Source organism: Pezoporus occidentalis, unplaced genomic scaffold (genome assembly GCF_034315485.1).
Source record: "Pezoporus occidentalis ecotype Australia unplaced genomic scaffold, CSIRO_AGI_Poc_V1 ctg153, whole genome shotgun sequence".
NCBI classification, from domain to species: Eukaryota; Metazoa; Chordata; class Aves; order Psittaciformes; family Psittacidae; genus Pezoporus; species Pezoporus occidentalis.
The window spans coordinates 1,969,832-1,990,674 of NW_026913350.1; the positions used below are offsets into that span (position 1 = coordinate 1,969,832).

The following is a 20,843-nucleotide window of genomic DNA, read 5'->3' on the forward strand; positions in this document are numbered from 1 at the left end:
CTCACCACCAGAAAATCTATATAGTTACTATAAAATCATACTTGTAGGACAGCAAACCCCTGTATTAAAACAAAATTACAAGCCAGATGCTTACCACAAGCAAAAGCCTGAAACATATACCTGGGCAATACCCCTCTGACTTCACTGCTCAAGTAAGGAACAGAGAGGACAGGACTTGGCCCCATTAATTTTATGAATTAAAAACCCCCACCCCCCCAAAAAAAAAACAACAAAAAAAGGCTTTAACATCCTAAAAATTAATTTCAAAAAGCACTTTAAATTATTTATGAGCAATTCTATTAATTTGAAAAGAAGAGCCTAACAAAGGGCAAAACTGTTTTGAGAGAACGACATACATCCTCATGTTAATTCAGGTCAAAACTCAAACCATGCAATCATTTACCAGACCCACGACAGTGAGGCGTGGGAAGGCTCATCTGCCTGTTCACATTCTGACATAACTCACTTGAGAGACACCAGACAGGAATAGAAGACAAAGGGAGGAGTATGACCACTGAAGTTTAACTTCCTCAATAGTCTGTGTTTAGAATGCTGTAAATCAAGGTTTTTTTACTTTAAAGTTTTCTTTAGAGAAAGTTCAAATCCGTTTGTTTCTCTTTTTTTTCTTGAGAAGCAAATGTTCTTCATTGGGGTACAGAATGGCTCAGATGCAACAGACGAGTAATGTCATGACTTGCCAGTTAAAATTGACATCTGGGAATGTCCAAGACAAGGGTCAAAACAACACAGAATACCCCAATAAGGTAGCTAGTAATGCCCCCAAAAGATAATTCCGTGTTTTTTTTTTAAACAGCCTCTATTACAAGGCATGAGAATTCTACGGCAAATTGTTCATCATGGCAGAACATCAAATTAAAACGTCAAGACAGAAACAAGCAGGATATAGAGAGTATGTTTGTGTTCTCTGTAGCAAGAAGTCAGTTTACTGTGCCACAGCAGCGGATTGATAGTCCTCATTCCTAGTCAAATAGAATCGTAAATTAGACTAAGATGCTCGAGATCAAAACCATTTCCCTATGTGTCTGCACGCTGAATATTCCAGTGTGGCTGGATCCTAACAGAACAGCCTTTAGAAGGACTCCATAGCGCATAATAAAAAGGAACCAAATTAACACCATTGTAGGCTCTGCTTCCTTCTCCACATTACGTGAGCAGATTCGATTTCAATTAGATCTCTGTGAATGTTTGGACACATTTCAACACTTTGAAAAAGGCAACAAAAATAAAGTTCCAAAATTAGATGCTGGTAAGTTACTGAACAGCACTTAAACAAAGAGCGCCCTTTGGGCTAGCTGTAATTTCTCCTAGTTTTCAGTCTGATGTCCACAGTGCTACATGTTGGAAAGCACAAGAAATTTTGCACGAATTTGATCACTCACATAGGCAGTTCAACTTTGAAAACAATGTTTTTCGCAAGGATTACCAATGAAAGAATGTTTTAGGACACAATTGAATTTGAAATAGGTAAATGTTTTGAATAGATTTTTGAGTTTTATTGAAATCTTACATGAACAAGAAATTGGAAATACAATCACATCAAGGAACAAATTGCCACGGCTTTGACGTTTGTTTTTTTTTAAGCCAAACAAATTTTGTAGGGCAGATTTTCAAAAAGGTGTGAAGTTATAACAATTTAAAAACACAGTTAACCTACTTCTAGGAATGCAAAACATACAATCATGTTATTTTCAATACAAGAAAACTTAATTTGTTGTAATTTCTTAAAACTACTGAGACAAAGCACTAGCTTTTACTTTTATGTACAGCATACTCCTATGTAGTCTATCCCAAATCCAAAAAAAAAAAAAAATTAAACCAAAAAAATAAAAATAAACCAAAAAAAAAAAAAACCTGTCCAAAACCAGAGGTTCTGCAAAATCATGATTGAACAGTGTGCCATTCCTGCTTTTAAACTGCTAAAATGAAGCTAAAATGATAATAGCATTGAAACCCCATATGGAGTTCAGGAATTCTGCAAGCCCAGTAATGTCCAAGTGCGTTTATGAAAAAAGAAAACTAAGAGACTCGAGTATATACACGATAGAGTGATTCTTCAGCCCAATACAAATGGCAGCCAATCGCTACTGAAGGATGAAACATTAAGCCAATTTTGTTTTGAAGGATGTAGAGCTATTGCCAATTCTATGTTTCCAATATTCTCAATCCCTCCTCACTTGTCTACTTCCACTGTTGCCCATAAGTATCCTGATAAAATTCTTGGTTGTCATTATTGTAACCATAGTTACCGGCATAGTCACCACCTTGCTGGAGCGGCTGTTGAGCGATGGGTTGGGAGCCCCAGTTCTGCTGGTTGTTGGTCTGACGGCGCTTGGAATCAGGTTGGTTGTACCCATCTGCCTTTCTCTTGCCTCCTACGTTGCCCCCTCGGTTGCCCCTGGCTCCACGAGCACCACGTCCTCTCTGTTGCTGTGCAGGACCCCCTCTCCCACCCCTGGCTCCTCTCGGCGGTCCCATGGGTGCCCCCCTCTGTGAATAGCCAGCTCTACCTCTTGGTGGTGGTGCTCCCCGCCCCCTAGGTGGTGGAGGGGCACCTCTCCCACCCCTTCCTCCTCCTCCTCTTCCTCTTATAGCATAGCCATCATCATAGCCGTAATAGGGATCTTCATAGCCACCACGGTAGTCATGATAGTCATAACCATAATAATCATCATAATAATCTTCATAGCCATAGTAATCTGGGGGATAGCCATATCCACCTCTCCCTCCACGGCCTCTGCCTCTAATAGGAGGTGGCATGCGAGGTGGAGGGTAGTAATAATAGTCTTCATACCTATTAAGAAAAAGAAACGTGCAATTATTTATCTTCAAAAGTCTCCGAAAACACAGCATAAACTTCCCCCTGTTGATTAATAACACACAACACGGAGAAAAGGCATTCAGGTTCTTCCAAACTAGCTCGTATTTTACAGCCAAACTTTACTTTGCAGCGATAGAATAGTGCAAGAATGAACACTCACGCAGTATTTCTGGAGGCCTGTCTGGCAGCCTGACGTTCTTTCCTTTTCTTATCCGGTGGCTTTGCTAACACTATTTCAATTTCTTCCCCTTCTATCTCTTTCCCATTCATTTCATTCATAGCCTGTACAAAAATTAGAAGAGAAACAGCTAAAAATTTGTTTCCATTTAAAAGGGAACAAACTTAGTGAAAGAAAACAGATGGCTGGGCTGCTCCAGGCTGACCTATGCCATGTGCTCACTGCTGTGCTACTTCAACAGAATGTTAGGTAGCATTCCTTCAAGTCCCACCATTTACAGTGAAGCAGCACTTAAGTTTCTATTTACATCATAAAGGAATGGGATTAAAACATATTGAGCATTAAACAAATCAGACGTAACTCCATGGCTTTTTATGTTCCTATATCCCCTAGAAACACTTCAGAAACACACTGACAGAAGTTCTCACTACTCACACTGATACAAATGCTCACTGGATTTATAAGCCAGGTAAAGCACACACGCACACAGAAGAAAGTATTTTTATAGCTGGGCTTCCTGGCTGGTTGAATGTACTACATGAGTGCCTCTGAGGACATCGAGTGTATCTGAGGACACAGACTTATGGGAAAAGACAAAAAATTACTGAAAGTTGTTAATTTTACCAAGTGAGACAAGATTCTCCAGAACAGTAATGTGCCATTTGTAATGATCAAGTGCACACACAAAGAGAACTTCATACGCAGAGGATGATTAGGACTACACCCACTAATTCTTTACTTGGAGTTACCTGCTTTGCATTTAACATTTATGGGTATTAATATTTGTACGCCTGTATAGCCACATGCCTCAAAACCATCAGACACCGTAGCAATTGTTTTTAAAGAAGGTATGAAAAGAAGCAGACACTGGAATCAAGTGAGCCAATTCCATACACTGATACCATAATGCTTTCACAAAAACACAAACAACACACCCATACACAAAAATAACTCACAAAATTTATAAACCAGTTTAGTGGCCATAATTCATGCACATGGGGCAGATGTGGCAGTATTCCAGCTTGTTTCAGACAGGGCGAGCATCTGATGCTCTGCTGTACCGCACTTGATCTCTCCTTTCTCATCTGCTCTTTTCAGTTGCTCAAATATAACAGAGCACTTACAATTAAGGTCTACTGGGAAAGGACTGGAGAGTGTTAAAGACCTACTATACAATAAAACATGTCAGGAGTCTCGCTGACTTACCCTTTCTGTCAACAGTATCTTATCCTCTTTTGGACATGGTCTAAACCTACCCAAACTGACTTCAACTTCACCAAATATGAGTGACACTCCTCCTGAAGCCAAACTCAACTGTATTGTAAAACCACATTCTGACGGGTAGGAAAATCATAAGCAATTAAGTTATTTATAAGGTTGACTAAAAAGCCTTTGAACTGCCAACATAGCCACATACACTACATACAATAAATATACTTGCTCAAGACTCCCAGCTGCAAAACACTTCCCTCCCCTCCTCCTTCCCCCCATGAACTATGGCTTTGACAACAGATGAAGTAATTCCTATAGAATTCAGTCAATTTAAGTACAAGCAGCAGAGATGAATGACCTTTTCAACTGCTCTTAGATACAAAGGAAGACACCTTTGAAGCTTTAATAATAACCTTAAGAAGAAACCTCCTCAGGAGCATGTACAGTTCAAAACAGGTAATGCACTAAAGGAGTTGTTAGTGCCACTTTTCTCCCCTGCACAAGGAGATTCTGAATTACTTTGCAATTTCTAGTCAATACCTTGGCACTGCAAAACTACACACTTTAAATAGGGGTCTTTGAGAGACAACTGATACCTTCTGTCAGTGTTTCCTCAGAAATATTGTCTAGGTTGCTCTTTTTTTACTTTCCTCTTCTCTAGACTCTCCTGCATTGGTCTATACCTCTTTTCCAGTCTACTTGTTAACTCTGCAAGTTTCACATCCTCCTAGCTACTGAAATCATAGGAACAAAATTATTAGTGTTAAAACTCTCACAATGGGAACCTTATTCAATGGGCTCTACAAATTGTCTTATCTAGATGTTAACTGTTAACAGAACTGCTTAAACCCACTTGTACAAAATCAACTGCTCGTATCAATTTAGTTAGGAAATAATACTCGACCTACCTTCACTGCTGCACCTCTGTCCTCAAAATGAACAAAAGCATAATCCTTCAACTTCTTTACTCTTTCCAGCTTTCCAAATTCAGAAAAGGATTTCTCCAGGATTTCTTCTGTCACAGTCGTGGCCAAATTTCTTACAAATAAAACTTTCACCTGGTGAAAAAATGAGAATGAAAGTTGAAATCTTTAGAAGTCAAACCTCAAAGGAAACCAACAGAAAATAGTGAAATGCTGTCCCCTTCTCTCCATTAACTTATTTTGGGTAACCTTATAAAAGGTTCTCTACCTATTAAAAATAAAGAAATAAATAAAAATGGCCTCAGTTACCTGTATGAGGTTTCTACAACTTCTTCCACAGTTCCCTTCCATGACCAGAAGAATATCCAACTTTCAGTTTCTGTTTCTGGGATGCTACAAATCCCAGCAAAATCTTAGTAATAGACTTCAAGAGCAGCAAAGAGTTATCCCAGAACAGAGGGGCAAAGAGCATGTCATTCCCTACGCTGAACTTCATCTTCACCTCACTCTGGAAAACAGCTTTACGAAACACCCGCCTCACATTTATTATCCACAGAAGCATACAACAGACAGACTGATGTGCCAATCTAGGAGGACAATCCTGCACACTAAGAGTTTCAATGGCAACAGTATGTTCCGAACACCTTACAATGACAACCAACCTGCTGTGCTCAGCCCATGCCATGGCCTCTAACTGCTTTTTCTGCCTCAAAACTAGCATTGCTCAGTGGAACAAATCATTGTCACTATGGCATAAAGAAATCCCTCCCAAAGCACAAGAGGATCCATTTCAGTTTTTACTTACCTTTGCCATGACTTCTGGATCAGGTTCCTCTACTGGATCAGCCCATTCCACTGTCACAACATTTCCCCAGACTTTTACTTTGCCACTCATGAGGCGGCGGCGAGCTTGTGCTGCTGACTTGTGATCCTCATATTCCAAGAAGCAGAATCCTCGATTCTTCTTTTTATCATCAGGTTGATGATATAAGATTACATCCACCAAACCCTCTGAAAAACAGGTCTTTAGTATTTAGCTTCAAAGTGAAAGAAAAAGTAGTATAGTCTACTCTAAAATGCCTTCACTGGTTTTTGTACTACACAGCCTTTGAATGTAGCACCTGAAAGGGGAAGGGAGTACCAGAAAAGCAGAACAAACGAGAGATGTCCATTCAGTTTACCCAGAAAGAGGTCACCTAGAAGGTGAAATTCTCCAGAACAAACTTACCTCACACTTAGACTCTGCAAAACATCAACCTGAACAGTTCACACAGTGCAAGTTCTCTGTTTTTTGTTTAAACCAGTTTTACACTTTTGAGCAGCAGTCAGCATTAACAAGTGGCATTTCCCCTGCCTCCAAGGGAAGCTGGAAAGAATTCCTTCCACATCTCTCCAAAAAAAGGAGAGACAACTAAATGAAAATTCACCTTCTGTTTTCAGCACTTCCCTGAAGTACCTATAGATAGCAATCCTAAAAAAGAAGCAGTAGGTTAAAACTTTCCTATAGGAACAAGAGCAGGCAATCAAGACCTCAATCTAATATTTAAAGCGAAATCCTCCTTCCAGTGACGAGCTGACTTCTCTTCTTCCTGCTTGTGGCATATACTGAGGAACAACACTGAAGAACTGGGACAGAAATTTTATCTGTCGTTAACCATTTCTACAGTAACATTCCATATAAACTGATTCAGTATTCCCTCCTCCCATCATTCCTCAACAATACATTTGAGGCTCCCCGAAAACATCGCAGCTTTGAAAGCAGTTTCAGTTACAAATACACAGGAAGCTGGAACAGGTAACAGAACTGGGACCAATGATTTTTTTTTCCTGAGATATTTGTGCTGTTTCAATCCCAAATTATAAACCTACAACAATATTAATTTAGCAATCCGTTAAAACAGACACTAAACTCTTTATACTCCACCGTCAAGTACCTTTGAGATATAAATTTTCTACTTGGAATCCAACCTGGCAATAGCTTTAATGATAGCTGAACACATCTGTCAAATAACCAGATCTACAAAAGAGACCGAATGGTATTTTGGGATCAGTGTGAAAGAGTCATTCAGAAGGCCTCACCTGTGACTTTACTGAACTCTTCCAATATGTTTTCCTTAGTCTTGTTCTTTGGAATTGACCCAACAAATAACCTGTTGTTTGCCACGGAGATGCATACTCCAAGGTGCTTCCCAGGACGGATTTCATAGTTGTCACACTAAGAAAAAGAAAAAGGGCCACTCATTTGCTTAATCCACAATAATACAAAGATCCCCCAAATCACAATATCAGCTATTTCCTTCATTATACACTACTTTTAGACATAGTATTTTGAATTATTTTCTGATCCAGGGCCCCAGTCAGATTGCTGTCTCTCATTTTCACTCCAGGGATTGCTCTGTGTCCATTGCCAAACCATGCAGATGCAGGCCAAGCCAGCTCTCCATGTAGTCAGCTGACTGTAGAACTGCCACTGGAAAGAAATAAAGGCCACCACAAACCACACAGCACCAAGGCAGAGACCTGCTCCAGCACAGCAGCACAATGAAGCATCTGCAGTCAGCTCTTTATAGTAGGAAGGGTGACAAAACTTAAACACAGTGAAGCTTAAAGAATAAAGTAAGCTCTTAGTATAATCACCCAAGTACTCCAGCATACTGCAGTAGGCTATAGCAGACTGGTTCCAAAAGTGGGTTATTTGTATACATTAAATGAAATTAAGAGGCAGTTTTTAAGAAAGGAAGATTTGGAGTCTCTCAATGGATGCTTTAACAAAATACTTCAAAGACTTCATTATCTCAGATTACCACCATGCTGTTTACATTATCTTGTCTGTCGGAAAGTAGGTTACTCACCAGTTTGACTGCTTCCTGTGCTGCATCTTTACTACAAAAGGTAATGAAAGCGTAACCTCTGTTCTGACCAGAAAGAGGATCCATCATGAGGCGCAGATCCCAAATGGGACCAGCTTTCTCAAAGAGTGGTACCAGTTCATCTTCATACAAGTCCCGGGGAATCTTACCAACAAAAACCTAAAAAGGAAGAGGACACTTATTAAACCAAGCTTCTTAGAAATCCAAACTGTTGACACTTAGAAGTTCTTGGGAAAGGAGACACATAGCCCAGAAACCATCACAGCAGAAACACTGCAGCCAGCATTCCAGCATCTCCTAATGAGTCTTCTAAACATCCCACTGTTAATACTTGATTTTACAAAGAATCATAGAATGGTTTGGGTTGGAAAGGACCTTAAGATCCTCCAGTCCCAACCCCCTGCCATGGGCAGGGATGCCTCACACTAGACTACATCGCCCAAGGCTCTGTCCAACCTGGCCTTGAACACTGCCAGGGATGGAGCATTCACCACTTCTCTGGGCATCCTGTGCCAGGGCCTCACTACCCTCACAGTAAAGAACTTTTTCCTTGTATATGCCCTGAACTTCCCCTGTTTCAGTTTAAACCCCTCACCCCTTGTCCTATAGCTACAGATCCTGACAAAGAGTCCCTCTCTGGCATCAGTCAAGTATCTTCAGTCATGAATAGAATAGAATAGTTCAGTTGGAAGCACGTTAAGGGCATCATCCAAATGCTTCTTAAATACCAACAGGCTCAGGGCATCGACCTCTCCAGGAAGCCTGCTCCAGTGTTTGAACACAAACAAAAGCCACAGTAGTCATTTTTTAAGTGATGTACGATAGGATTGAGTAGGGTGGACCATGAAGTTTTAATAATTTAGATTTAATAATCTATTTTACATCTTCAAAATTTTACATAGCCTTTCCTACTATATTCCACCTGCTTTCCCAATGTCATCCTGTTATCTGCCTTTTGCAGGATATTGATGAATAAAGAAGACTAAGACACACATGGAAGAATATTTTCCTCTGCAATGCTTTAACCTTTTGCTTGTAATACAGTTTATTGTCATGTATTTCTTATCTATCAGTTTGCACAAAAATACAGCACAACAGTCAGATTAGGTTGTAAATACTAACCTCTGTTCCAATGCCAGGCTGAACACCAGAATATACAGTATCTGGAGGAGGGCCCCCATATTTCCTCTGTCCTGTAGTTACATCCAAAGTGTAACCAGTTCTCTCTAGCAAAGCCTGAAAAAGCAAAAGATTAGTCACATTAGTTACAGGGGGGAGGACAGTGGATAAAATATAAAGAATAAAAAAACTGGCCTAAAATAAGGATTTCCTTATCTGCTCCTTGCCACAAGGTACATATGGACAAGACAGAACCTACAAAAAAACATGTTATTACGGGGGTTTTAAAAACCACCACCACAAACAGCAGCATTTTTATACTACAAGGTGACTGGAAATAACTCTCTATTTTCCCCTTTATATGTGGTACCCCAAGAACTCCAGTACACCAGGCCATAGCTAGGTCTTTGCACAACAGAAGACTTCCCTAATAGACTAATACCTTGTTCAAATCAGTCTCAAAGTAATTTTATGAGTGCGTAAAAGCTTTAATATAAAAGGACAACTAAGACAATTCTTACACAGATAGCAGTGTTTTCACAGACCTTACATAAGTTCATACATTTTGGCAACAATGTCATCAGGAAGATCTGCATCCCAAACAAGCACACCCCCAAGTCTCTATCATGCATATACGTCTTTAAAGCCAAGTGTGAATAATACTCCAGGGAGCATCGATGTTTTTAAGTACACTCAGAATTACTTCAGTCTCTGTACAGGTGATGTTATCTGGTAGTACAGGCTAATCAGTAGCTTCTAAATGTTACCTTAATCTTTGCTTCATCTGGTCCCTTCGTTGATTCCTGTACTTTGCTGCCTTGTTTCTCTCTTTGCCTGTAGGTCTTCATAACTCCACATAAAAATGCACTTTTGTTCTGTAGATACAATTTACAAAATAATTCAATTGTGTGTATGACAAGCCCTGGGAATCCACTGAATCTCCCTCCAGACCATGAGGTCACTATATCCTACCAATGCAACAAACAAATCCTTTAGCAAAATATAACGATCAATCAAACAAACTTGTCAGATTGGAAAAACTGATCAGATTCCAGAGAGTATTTTTACCTTATTTTCTTATTTGCACACTCATTTTTTATTATCTGGGAGCTTTTGCTTTGCACTCCAATACCTACATATTTAAGGCAATTTTAAACAGGCTTGTGATTTGGGCTAGAAACATAAGAATACAACAATATCAATGAATTTTTAAGTTACAACTCTCCCACCAATAGTGCCAGAACACTCTTTATACTTATGTGCTCACACTCCTGGAGCTCTCACCTTACCTGTACATGCGACAGGTCACTTTCTTTAAACTGCTGTAATACAGAGAGGGCTCCTTCTTCATTAAATTCCCTAAGAGCATCAATTGCTCTTTCATCAAGATCGACATAAGCTACCAACCCTAAAAGTTAAAGATAAAGAAGTTACAGATTTCTATTGAATTTCATACAAACTAAGAACTATGCAGTTTGCTTTTAAAGTCAAAAAAGTTACGTTCCATAGCAATAGAATTACACATTTAATATAATTACATATTCCTACACAAGTATATGAAAGAACATGAGTACAACAATGAAAAAAGTTAAATTAAAATGTATATACCTAAGCACTAACTAATATACAAGATTATAGCCCATGTGTAAGAGTTCTCTAACATTCGGGAATGCAATCTGCTGCACAAAGGCAGTATCACACACCAGGGTTTGAAACAATGACCTCTGGCTCACTTCGAGTAATTTGGAGTTTGTTTGTCTTTCATTTTAAGTTTCACACTTCCCTCTCTTGAGTGAAGCTGTTCTAGAGTAAGCTGACATGTGAACATTACAAATATCCTCTTGTACCTGAAAAAGGAGCTACCTGACTGACAAGCACATCCTTAAAGAAGCTGAGCTCCAGAAAATTTAAGGAGGTAGAATGGTTTGTTCCCTCTTTCCTCCGACTTCAAAAAGCAAAAATCAGTGGACTTGCTAGATGTGTAAAATTGTGGTGCTCTATGAAGTTCCAAGAGCCAGAATTCAAAAAGGTATTATTTCGAGCCCTGCTATGTACCCGAAAAGGCTAACGTTAATTTTACAGGTACAGAATCCCCCAAGAAACATTGGACCAGTTCTGAAACACTCTTTCTTTTTAAGGATCTTTACAGGTAATTTCTTTCCTTTTGTAATGCACTTTCATAAGCTGTGGAGCGAGTACAGACTTTAAGATTTGCACTTTTTAAACTACACAGCAAAATTTAGGAGAGATACCAAGAACTCCACATGCTTTGCAACAGCTTGACCTCCAAAATACAGATTGTTTCACTGCTACTTGAGTTCAAAAACGCACAGTAGTGCCAAGCCCAAGGACTACATTTCAGAAGTGATCCTGCATATTGGAAGGCACCTGTATCTCTCATGTAAGACCTCAGCAGATTAAAAATCCCTTAAATTCAACCCCAAATTTAGCTTGGGTGTCAGAAGTAGTTCGCTTCACTGACAAACCCCCGCACAAAGTGAACACCTGCAATGGCACTGAGGAAGTGTGAATAAATGCTTTCAGGTTACTCATGCAGTGAATTTACACTAGGTAGTCAGGTTCTGGGCTGAAAAGCTTTTAAAACCCCTTGAGAACTCCTCACAACACAACCTAACTGCAACACGTGTTAGAGCCCCACAAGTTCCTCTGCCCAGGCACTTACACCTTGTCTCAAACCATCGAGTGCACATCATCGTGATCCACAGTTAGAAATTGTGTCTAAAGCCTATAAAAGCTGGTAAAGGCTTGATGAAAGCTCACAGTGAATGACTTCCAAAGGACATCACCCACGTGAGCCAGAGTATCATACTGAAGATGGGGAAGGTATTGGTTTTGAACTGCCTTCACTTGGATCAGTGGAGTTTTGACTCTCTTCAGCAAAAACTGTCATCTTGCCACCAAGGCATTCAAGATAAGCGCATACAGCAGTACTACTGCTTCTTATGTATCTGTTCACAGAACACACGCTAAAGAGGAAAAGGAAGCCTCTGGCTATAGGACAAAATAATAGTAAGGCGGGGGGGGGGGTACAAAAACAAAATAGGAAAACCTTTGTATATAAAGAAACCTCTCTAGAAGTTGCAGAGACCACTTGCTACCAGCAAGGTATTACTCGGTTTGCTAGATAGCTTAGTCCTCAACTTTGTTAGTGTCAAACTGAACATTTCAGTGTAATAACCATCATGGATTAAACTGTCCACTCAAAACTAGAGAGAACAAAAAATCCACAGGCAGACTCAATTCAAATGTAGTCCCAGGCAAGACAAGCTAATTGCTTCCCTCGCTATGTTACCTATCCAGCCTTTGAGTGTTTAAGAACCACTGTGAGGAGTTGACAGTAGAAAAGTAAAAGCAAAATGATGATTCGGATTGAAGGAAAAAACCAAAAAATGTACAGTTTAGTATTCTCAAACATACATCTTTATTTGACAACGTCTAAAACTAGTGCTCTGTGCCCTAAAGCAACTAAGATATCACATACAACACTAAGGATGAGTCAAGTAATTAGTCAATGTCAAACCCAATTTGCCTTTAGGGAAGTCAAAGTAGCAAAACATTCAGAGCTACACAGATCAAAAAACAATGAATTTTTAAACCTTAATCTATAAAAAATTTGAAAATGGTATGCCCTCACTTTCATAACCAGTCAGAAACAAGAAATGCATATTATACCTGTCTGAAATATTTCATCAAGTCTCTCTGCCACCTTCTGTGGGAGGCCTGCCTCTATCAGTGTCTTGTAGTGCTCTGTGTGAGTTACACTGGAAGTATCCATTGGTTCTTCCTCTTCTTTTAACTGTACCGCATTACCATTCACCTGATTAGCCATTTTATTATGCTGCTGGAAAAAATTCAGGAGCTATATTACAATAAGCCAGAAATAACTAGTTTGTAGGACAATGCATGATTTATCTAAACTAATTTGTATACATGCTGCAAATGACCTGTATCAAAAGGTTTATTTAATACTTTCTGGATGCAGCTGATCTAAGTTTCAAAAGAAAGTAAAACCCTTAATACTATGGAAAATGTACATGGAAGAATTGACATGATTTCTTTAAAAATGTACTTCATGTACATAACAAGGTCTAAACTTCACTGTCGGTAAGTTACTGGTTACCAGCGCAGCTAGAATGTACGGGGACACGAGAACAACATCCTTCAACCAAGAGCCAGAAGAACTAGTGCTATTTTCATTTCCCATTCCTCTACTTCAAAAACAATCGTTCAAAACGCAGTGAACACACAACCCTGCAGGGTAGCTTCATGGATAAAAATGTCAATACTTGTTTGCTAGTTTTTGCTTTCTTGGCTTGTTGCCATGTCTTCCTTCAAACCCAGCATGCTGCAGAAGACTAACCCAACACTTCCCCACAACACTGGTAGGACTCAGGAAGGAGAGAAAAAGAGTAATTGCACTCTACCGCACGTTACAATTCGAAACTGCAACTGAAGTGTTCCCATGTTTTCAGTTTTACTGAAATAGGAGCTCTACAAATCACAGCTACTTTTTTTAAAATACGTAACTTATTGGTTTAAAAGGAAGCCATGACTGCAGCATCTTCAGTTCTTGTATCAATACAAAGACTTGTTTTCAGAATCAACAAACTGATTCCAAGTATGTGCACTGAAAAATGCACAACTATCTCCGCAGACAATTCCAGTGGGCTATGCCCAATTCATTACAACCAGTTTCAATTTCTCAATTCGCCAGCCGACTGATACTCAGTACTCTCAAAATAAAAAGGCTGACAAGAGACAATTCAACTACCCAGCAGAGAACATCAGGATGATGAGCTGTTAGCTTTAGAAACAAAATGAGCCTCAGGCTTTAAAAGATAGGGAAGAAGTCAATAATCAGAAGCGAAATGATAACCAGATAGACAAATGCAGCATGGTTGGAGCAACGCAATTAAGTACTGGAATACAGGTATGAGGACAATTCAAGAACAGTCGGGGTTTTTACGCTGAAGCCTCAAGCTATTTACTATGCTGCAAAACGAGTCTCCAAACACAACCGCACCTCTAGCAGCCACCCGTATACCCATCCCTTCTAGACTACAGCTCATGAGCTGCTGGAAGATATCCTATGAAGATTTGCAAGCTTGAGCAAGGAAAAAAAAAAAATCATTTTTCTTCAGACAGAAAAATAATGATCTTAATAAATGTGCCTTGACTTGAAGGGCAATTTTAAAGAGATGTAATGCAGCCTCACACTGCTTCTCTGTCAGGTACCACTTCTTTATGCAATTAGTAAGGGAAAGTTTTCCTTAGCTACACAGCACATACACATAACATATATACACACGTTCTATCATTTGATGAAGAGAAACTGCTTTCTAGGCAATTCGGTTTACTTAGAAGTAACCATGACTATAGCCTGATGACTGAAGAAAAAAAAATGCCATCTGCAGAGCACTACTACAGTAATGTTTATCCATCATCACAACTGAACTCTCAAACACTAACTGAAGTTTCTTTAGGTTACAAAGATAATGGAAACCAAAACCCGTGTCTGCTCGCTAGCCAGCCTCTGCAAGATCGAAGCAGCACAGGGCAGAGGATGTTTCCTTAAACTGACAATGCTCTGGGGCCAGTATCATTCCCATTGCCTCATCTCAAAAATGCACAGGACAATATACACAAAAAAAGATCTATAAAGGGGGGTTCATTGTGTTCTCTTTTTTATTGCCTTGTAAAATCAGTTATTTACACATACATTGTCTTCTCTGCACACAAAAGAAAACCCACCAAGAACTGTGAGGCTAGGCCAATACATAAATACAGGAAAGTGATTTGAAACAATTCCAAGTACCTTCTAAACATCAACAGCTTATGGCGATGCTCTCAGACATTTCTTTCTGTGACCCCAGAGTGGCTTCCAAGTGTCACATACCTAAAAGCTCAGCACTGCTTTCAGCGTTGCCTGTAGCTGAACAGAAGGGTGACAGCTCTTCTGTGTCCAGGCAGAAAGCCTTCATCTGCAGTTCAGTAACCCAAACATCTGCCAGGCTAGATTTGCTGCCCAATGGCACGAGATCTCTACCTTCATCACAAACACACACCAGTGTGTGGAGCAAAATCTAACCCCTAAGTAGCAGATTACTACACAGCACCACAGCTGGTCAAATGCCTTTTATAAGCGGGTTTGTAGACAATGTAAATTAAGTCTCAGCATCTTAATTCACTAGCTTAAGAATTAGTATCCTCAAAGTCAAATGCAATGCATGTTCACCAGCCAGAGAAGTGCAGTTTGGGTGCTCAAATTTTAGCTACTTCCTGTCACACAGACTCTTAAAGAAATCTACTCTGGACAATTCTGAATTGACGTGGACGTCAAAATATTCAGGCCTCAGCAGCATCCAGAAGAAATGTATTTCTTTTCACAGCCACAGTACCAGATTGCAAGCTTGGCCTGAAATCTGAGATTAGACTGCTGCTTCTTCCTGAATGAACACCAACAAGCAAAATGACATCTCTTACAATACTGAATCTGCACTCTGAGCTCAGCAGAGACAGTCACAGCTGTAGAAGACTGCTTAGCTCGCCCTCTAGATAACATCAACTACATGTAGCTGTCAGGAAGATTCAACTGAATTTTATCAGAATGGAAAACACACAATGATTTTATTAACGTTTCTGGTTCTCCTCTAAAAAAAAATACTACAGGCATATTAAAGAAAAGAGTGTTATCTGTTTGCATGTGTAGCATGTCCACGCGACTCAGCCCACGACAGGCCACATGCACTCAAGAGGTTTTCATTTAAGTGAATTAAAACTCAAGTATCTAGGAAAGAGGGAGACTTGTTGAACTGAAAAGGTTTTAAGCATGGATTATAAGTAAAGGATTATGTATCCCACAGTATGTGTGGGATATTTATGTTTTTAAAACATGCACAAATGGATGAATTTAAAAGCGTGTACACAAAAATGTGCTTACCAAGTGAGCGGCAGCAATAAAGACACACTGGGGGCAACTTTACACAGGCACAGAGAATTTCCCCAGATACCTGAGAAGCTTCTGAGCTTCACCACCTCAGGACTGTGTGCATGGAGCAGGGGGGGGGCTGTCTTGTTTTGAACTTCATGCTGTTGTTGCCAGCCATGTGAATACTTCATGATACAAAACATGTTTTTAGCCAGCCACTATCTTTCACCTTGAACTCCTGCATCTCTAAGGAGTAATTTGCAAAGTGACTAGTTCCTTTTTGAAGCTTTAGTCATATGACAAGTGGGAGGTGTTAAAACTACAGGTGCTTCTAAATTACCCAGAAGCAACCTTCTTTTTCATGTTTAATAACTCAAATGGCTCAAATAGTATTCTTCCTAGAAAACAAAATATTATCACAAACCTAAGCCTGATAGCAAATGGCATCTTGAAAACAGAAACTTGATCTCGGCCTCTATCCAACACTGGTTAAACAGCAGTGTCACTAGTCCCTGTATTTTATACCATGCCTCTAACAGAGGTTGCCACCCACAGACTATCTAAGTATAACTCCAATTAATTATAAATTCAGTCTGGTTAACTCAAAATGTGCTTAGTAACAGCTTATCTGAGCAGGAATGGCAATTGCTGGCAAAGGGGCAATACCTCAAACTACCATAACCAACTTCCCAGTGATTATACATCAATGTTGTTTCCACCCGTCTGTTAGTTAACTTTTGATTTCATGGAGGATTTCAACTTGGCTTGCTCAGCTGCACAGGAAGTATAGCTAATTCCTCTGTAAAAACACTGCACCAAAGCCATTCAACTTGCTTATGTTACTATGCCTTCTATACGTCATGTTTCAAACGTTCAAGTTATACTACATTAAAAACAGCACTGAGGGAAAGTTGGGGAGTGTTTTTGGGGGGAGAGTTTTGTTTTGAATGAACCACAAGAAAACAAATGTAGCCTCTATAATTACACCTTACACTTCAAGAAGATTCTTGTCAAAACAGGAAGATAAGAAACACGAGTGAGAGGAAGAGAAGAACTCGATTAGAAGACTGAATGGGAAATTTATTAAAGCCTCACTTTTTCACAAACATTACTGGCACATCCTTTATTTTTTACATGAAGGCATCATAGCCATAGCTTATTCAATCACAGAAAGTACATTTTTATAGCTTGATTATGATACACTGTTTATCAGTACAAATTACACGATTAACTGTTCCAAAGTTGTAACACCCTGAAGAGCCTCACACATCAGCTAGGTTTCCATCCCTGCATTTCAGTGGCAGACACTCTTTACAACATAGCATCCTCATCCCTTCAGCCAAGAGGCCTCCCCATTCCATAACTTTATGGAATGAAAAACTCTGAGAACCTCCATCGTGACGCTAAGCAAGAGACTAGCACAGCCCATAGAGAAACCATGCTTCAGTATCTACACAAGGGTCACTGGGAGATTGCTTTATCACTGCAGGTTAGCACAGTGCACAGAGCACCAGCAAAATACAACACTGATGGCATCAGCAGCTGCTAACCTGAACCATAACATCCGTACGTGCTCATTTCTAACTGGCCTTGGCCATTCACACACCCGGTGTTTGGGTTCTACGGTACAGCCTTGATAGCACTCCAGCTCAGAACAACACTTCCAACAAAAACAAGCTTTGGTCTAACTTATCCTCAAAGAATTTTCCAGGTCTTTGCCTAAGCAAGAAAGGAGTACTGCTTTTTGTGGCAAAATCAGTCGGTTGAGTGTTAGCGGGAGACCCAAACGTTATTCCAAGAGTGCTCCCATCTAGACAGTAAACCCGAGAAGGAAGGATATTAAACACTCCTGGGAAATAGCTTCTAGGATACGAAAATATCAAGCAGACTCTGCTAGTTTGCAAACATGACAGTCTGCATAGGTTGAAAAAACATAACACACTGCAAGATGCAGAACCGGGGGGGATGGATTACCTTTACTTTTACAAGCCAGGTCAAAATTCAGTGTTAAACAAAGTGCAATCTTGAAGAAAGAAAAATAAGAAGAAAAGAAAGAAGAGCTTCATGAGCATTAACATTCTTTGCAGCACAAACTGCCAGCGGGATCCCTCGGTATGATACACGGGGAAAGGGAATCAAGCAAGTCCAGCATATCTTAGGTACAGAATTAACCCCATTCACACACTGACAGGTTAACACAGCCGCTACAACCCAGTAACTACAGCTTTATTTTCAAGATAACAGTAATAATGACGTACTTTAGCAAAACTTTTGAAGATCTGATAAAGGCATTTAGTAAAATATCATCCAAGAAAAAACAGCGCCTTCGCAACGGAATCCTGGAGCATCGCCCCTCCGGAGCCCTTGACAAGGATCACACTCTCCCGACCGAAGAAGTGCTGAAGGCGAACCCGAGGCGGCGAGCCGGGCGCTGCAGCTCTGCCTCCCTGCAGCCGGCTCCCCCCGCGCACTGCCTCACCGCGGCACCACCGACGCGCTTCCCGCTGAAAGCTTCCTTCAGCCCCCGAGGGCGCCGCTGCCCAAGCGGTCACCGCACCCTCGCTCCGCAGCGCCGGGCGCGGACCGGGAGCCGACCCGACTCCCGGCGCAGCGGCACGGCGAGCGGAGCGCGTCCCGACTGCCCGCCGCACGCAAACCTAACCCGCACGGCGGGGCGGAGCGGAGCGGAGCGGGACCATCCTCGGCCCGCGGCCGCACCGCCCTCCCCGCGCCAGGCCGCAGGGCCCGCCCCCGGGCCGCTCCCCGGCGCCAACTCCCGCCGCGGCCGGCCCGCCCGCCCCGGCCTGCGGAGCGAACACGCCGCGCCCGGCCCCCGGGAACGCGCCCGCCCCGCTCTCCTCCTCGGCGCCAGCGCCCCGGGCCCGCCTCCGCCAGCGCCGGGCCTACCCGGGGCCCGCGGCTGCCCGCCCCGCCGTGGGGGCCTAGGCGGGAGCCCTCGTCCCCGGCCGCGGAGCTCCGCACTCGGCGCGGGGCGGCCCCCCGGCGGCCCCGGCGCCCCCCGGGGACTCACCGGAGCGGGGCCTGCGCGGCGCAGCTCGGGCCCAAGCAGCGACGGCAAATGGCGCGCGCTCCTCCTTCTCCTCATGGACGGCGGCGCGACCCCGGCAACACGCGGGGTTTCCCGGAACTGTTTCCAGGGACCACTGCTTCACCCACTCAGCAGCTCACGCCCTGGACGAGCACCCGGAGGAGCCAATGGGACTGCGGAGGCGGGACGCGCGGATCCTCCCGGAGACCAATGAGCGGGAGGCTCCGTAACCAATCGCGCAGCTCCTTCAACCCGGCGCGCCGGTAGGGCCGGGGCTGGGGGGATTTAAAGGGGCAGCGCCGCCCGCGGGGCCCTGAACAAAGGGAGCGAGAGGAGCGCGCAGGGGCCGCCTCCGCCCCGCCTCTGCCGTGCGGAGCGAGCGCGGGCACCGCCTCTGCGGCCGGGCGGAGCCGGGGACGGAGCCCGCAGCAACGCGCCCTGACCCGGCTCCGGTTCCCCCCGGTCCGCGGCAGCCACCCGCCGGTGCAGGGGTGCGGGCCCGGCCTCTCCCGGGGAGCCGCCGTGGGGCGGCCGAGGCCGGTCTCGGTTAGGGCTGGAGGGAACGGCGAGAGCTGCGGTTCAGGCCCCTCACTCCATCGCTGCTGGTGTGTGAGTGCTCCGCGGCTCCGTGCGGGTGCCCCTGCGCCCGGGTGGGTCGGGCAGGCTCTGGCGGCCACAGCTGCGCACGTGTGGAGGAAACCGGGTTGTTGGCACCGGCGGGGCTGCGCTGCCTTCATCTCCTGGTCTTGCCGCTGCATAACGTGAGAGCCAACGAATGGGTTTGGGCTGGCTGCATCCCGGAGCCCTGTGTCCAACAGCGTCTGCGTGCGGCTGGATTGGTCCCTCCTGGGTCTGGTGAAGAGCTAAAAGCTGCAGCTTTCTACTTTTTAACCACGAAATGACGCTCCCGAAGACTATGTTTGCTCTGCAGCTTACCAAGGATATGTGCTTCCATCCCTGTTCCTGTGGAGCGTGGGTACACTTTGTGTGCGCTGCCTGATGGAAATGGAAGTGCTCTGATACAGAAGCCGAGGCAAACTCACTCTGGGGCCGAGTGTTCTCTCTTGCTGGACCTGCCCGGTGGAAGCAGTGCTGCTTCTCGTGTGGATTGTGATTTCCTTCCGTGGGTTTGGCAGTAGCGACGGCTCTTCTTTGCTGGATGCGGAGTGTAACCTAGTGTGAAGGAGGTGGAATTGTTCCAGAGGGGCTGTGGCAGCCCCATCCCTGGCAGTGTCCCCTGGAACTGACGTTGTTCCAGCCCCTGCCACGGGCAGGGACACCTTCCACTAGAGCAGCTTGCTCCAAGCCCCTGTGTCCAACCTGGCCTTGAGCACTGCCAGGGATGGGGCAGCCACAGCTTCTCTGGGCACCCTGGGCCAGGGCCTCAGCACCCTCATAGGGGAGAACTTCTGCCCAATGCCTGGCCTAAAACTACCCTCTATTTGCATAGCACACAGCAGAAACTAAGCACCTGGGACAGATGCTTGTGTTTACTGCAGCAATAATCACAAGCTTGGGTTTAGCTGAAAATAAATGCATTTTTCCTGCTGCTGCATTGGCCATGATCTATGTGCCGAAGATATGGACAGAGGGTCCAGGGGTAAGGACAGATGTGCATCTCATTGAAACATAAATGCCACTCCAAGAAATGAAGCTTTTTCTTCATGAATTTGGGCTGTTGGTGACTGTTGAGGGTTTGGGTGT

At 43.0% G+C, this 20,843-nt stretch overlaps 1 protein-coding gene across 3 annotated transcripts; it reads right to left on the reverse strand.

Annotated features, from left to right (window-relative positions):
* Window positions 1-1,490: 1,490 nt before the first annotated feature.
* Window positions 1,491-19,279, reverse strand: HNRNPR (heterogeneous nuclear ribonucleoprotein R). 3 transcript variants are annotated; one of them, XM_062611439.1, is made up of 11 exons: window positions 19,122-19,279; window positions 12,835-13,000; window positions 10,431-10,549; window positions 9,909-10,016; window positions 9,145-9,258; window positions 8,005-8,181; window positions 7,232-7,367; window positions 5,958-6,163; window positions 5,138-5,287; window positions 3,000-3,121; window positions 1,491-2,812 (listed from the first exon to the last, which is right to left on the reverse strand). In XM_062611439.1, exons 1-11 carry the CDS (start codon window positions 19,194-19,196, stop codon window positions 2,200-2,202), a joined length of 1,986 nt encoding a protein of 661 aa, XP_062467423.1. In that variant the 5' UTR covers window positions 19,197-19,279; the 3' UTR covers window positions 1,491-2,199. The 3 variants fall into 3 exon arrangements, with proteins under 3 accessions (XP_062467423.1, XP_062467422.1, XP_062467420.1); XM_062611438.1 differs by having other exon boundaries at window positions 12,835-13,003; window positions 19,122-19,277; XM_062611436.1 differs by having other exon boundaries at window positions 12,835-13,021; window positions 19,122-19,244.
* Window positions 19,280-20,843: the final 1,564 nt, after the last annotated feature.

Excerpts from the sequence above, each read along its gene's own strand:
- HNRNPR (XM_062611436.1), bottom strand. The coding sequence starts at position 19,196 with ATGAGGAGAAGGAGGAGCGCGCGCCATTTGCCGTCGCTGCTTGGGCCC. Across the intron at positions 10,017-10,430 it reads GTGACCTGTCGCATGTACAG|AACAAAAGTGCATTTTTATG; the intron begins GTAAGGTGAGAG and ends TTGTATCTACAG. Across the intron at positions 9,259-9,908 it reads CAGATGAAGCAAAGATTAAG|GCTTTGCTAGAGAGAACTGG; the intron begins GTAACATTTAGA and ends TTGCTTTTTCAG.